The following is a 2,508-nucleotide window of genomic DNA, read 5'->3' on the forward strand; positions in this document are numbered from 1 at the left end:
TCCGATCCTAGGTATGAACGTGACCCTTTCCCACACGACAATGTAGAACAAGGAATGTCTGTAGATAGACCACTTATTGATAAAGTACCAATAGAGGCTAGAGGTTCGTTGCTTGACCTATCAATAATGGATAGAGATACACGGTTATCAATGGATCATGGGATAAACGTTCCATTTGGGTTTATGGACCGAAGTCGGATTGAGCGTAGTGATAGAACTGATAGAGGGGATAGGCTAATGGATAGAAAGCATAGTTTTATTTCACCACCATTTAAATAATAGAATATATGATTGAACAAAGTTTTTTATTTGTTATGTTTTATAAAAAAGTAAAAAGAAAACTAAAAAAAAAGAGTGAAAAAGAGGAGAGGATGTCAAGAGAAAGATTTATAAGGCAGTTTGAAGAAAAAAGTAAACTTGGAGTAATGAAGAAAAGAATTATTGGAACAGCAGAGATTAAACAAATAATTGCTATGGAATTTTTAGATAATTATAATCAAATTAATAAATTTAATGTAGATGAAATGGTACGATGTTTTAAAAATAAGTCGAGTCATATCACCAAAAGGATATTTGTTGAAATGATGCAGTATTTAGATATATACGTTCATAGATGGGGAAAATTGAGTGAAGAAGTTGTTACATTTATGATGTTTAAAGGATTGGATGAACATTGTATTGGTGAAATAACCAAAAATGGTATTCCAACAAACCTAACAACATTTTTGATTCAAACCTTTGATACAGTAGAATATACGTCAATGCAACAAAAAGTGAATGAAATTATTTATAAATTAAAGCCTCAATATTATGGAAAAATTTACAATCAACATGACTCATTAAAACTTGGACTAACACCTTCTCATATTAAGAAAATACTTATTGATATATTCCAAATTGATAAAGTTATTGTTCCATCATTAGTAATGTTGTTAAATGTATTAGTTAAAGACAATATTATTTCGTCGTCTGATTTTATCAAAATTTGTACTTCTATTGAATGGGTTGTTGAAAGAACTCAACACTTTACAATATTAGAATTGTTTACTACTATTTTCAATGTTTTAGATAAAGATTATAAAGGAACTGTTCCTATTGATAGAATTAAAATCTTTTTAACTAAAACTCTTAATGGAAAGGCAAATTTAATATCATCATCGCCTGATATACAATTGGTTGAATTCCTTCATTATGCTGAAATAATTTCAGACAACATTTTAGATTTTAAAAACTTTTGTGAACATATTGTTGTTCCTATGGTTGATTTGCATTCTCTTCCACCATTACAAATTGCCCAAACAAAAAAAGTTACTCCATTGCTTCCTTCATCATATCAAAATAAAGAAAAGTATTTAAAAGAACTCTTTACTAAATTAGAAATTGAGACAAGTCTTTGCGACAGAATCTTGCGTTTAATTAATGCTGAAGAAAAAACTCCAGAACTTATTAATATGATTGCACAAACATTTGATGAAAATATTAGAAAATATGGTCATAGTGAAGGACTTGTTAGGGCAGTTTTTTTTACTTTTCAACATCATGGCATTGATGCAGATATTCTTGTAGAAACTTCAAAAATTTTTAATAGCCCTATGGATTTAAGTACTGCCCAAACTGTTATCAAAGCATATGTTGAAGATGGAACTAATAAACTTTCGTTATATAACTTTGTTCGTTATTGGTTAGATGGTGACTCTCCATGTTTAGATGACACTGACAATGAAAAAGAATCAAAGTTATTGAAACGTACTATTTCTATGTTCCGTGTGTTAAATGTTAATGGACTTGTCTCTAAACAGTCGATTATTCATTTCATCCAACAACAATATGGAACTCTAAGTTACGAAGAATTAATGAGTATTGATATTATTATTAATTATCTTTCTTCATTCAAAGGAGAACTTACATTTGACCAATTCCAATTATTTATGATTGTTTATGAACGTTCATTAAATCCAGATACATTATCTTTAGAATTAACAATTGAATCTATCTGTAATGCAATATGGAATTCTAACCAATTTGCAGTTATTCCTTCTTTATTCAATATTACAACGAATAATGTAAAACAATTTGAAACTTACTGTAAAAACCAAAACATAACTCCTACTCCAAAGTCTTTTACTATGTTTATCCTTCCAATATTACAAAAAGGATATAAATAATTGACAATTTCATAACTATCTTTTTTGAAGTTTTTTATTAAAGGTTTGTTTTTTTTATCAAACGTTTCAAATTTAATGGGATTTATTCTAAAATGGGTTGGAATCAAAGTTAAGTAAAAACTTTATTGTTAGAATGTAATGTTATTTTGATATTAAATTTATTGTATATTTTCATATATTCACATCAATTTATTCTTCTCATTTTATATAAGAAGAATATTCATTGAATAAATTTAATAAAGTATGGATATTGTGTATTTTATTCGTTTATTTGATTTTGTCTATTCCGAATAAACTTAACATATTGAATTTAATGCCATCTATTTCATCTCTTAATATAATG

The 2,508-nt window shown here is 27.4% G+C and overlaps 1 protein-coding gene across 1 annotated transcript; it reads left to right on the plus strand.

The window, feature by feature from the left end:
* Positions 1-425: 425 nt before the first annotated feature.
* ENU1_113910 (hypothetical protein) lies at positions 426-2,165 on the plus strand (the record flags this gene model as incomplete). The annotated part of the gene is made up of 1 exon (XM_008859637.1): positions 426-2,165. The coding sequence occupies one exon, from the start codon at positions 426-428 to the stop codon at positions 2,163-2,165; it is 1,740 nt and encodes a 579-aa protein (XP_008857859.1).
* Between the last annotated feature and the right edge of the window lie 343 nt (positions 2,166-2,508).

The sequence above is a fragment of the Entamoeba nuttalli genome, assembly GCF_000257125.1.
Source record: "Entamoeba nuttalli P19 unplaced genomic scaffold asmbl_4836, whole genome shotgun sequence".
NCBI classification, from domain to species: domain Eukaryota; phylum Evosea; order Mastigamoebida; family Endamoebidae; genus Entamoeba; species Entamoeba nuttalli.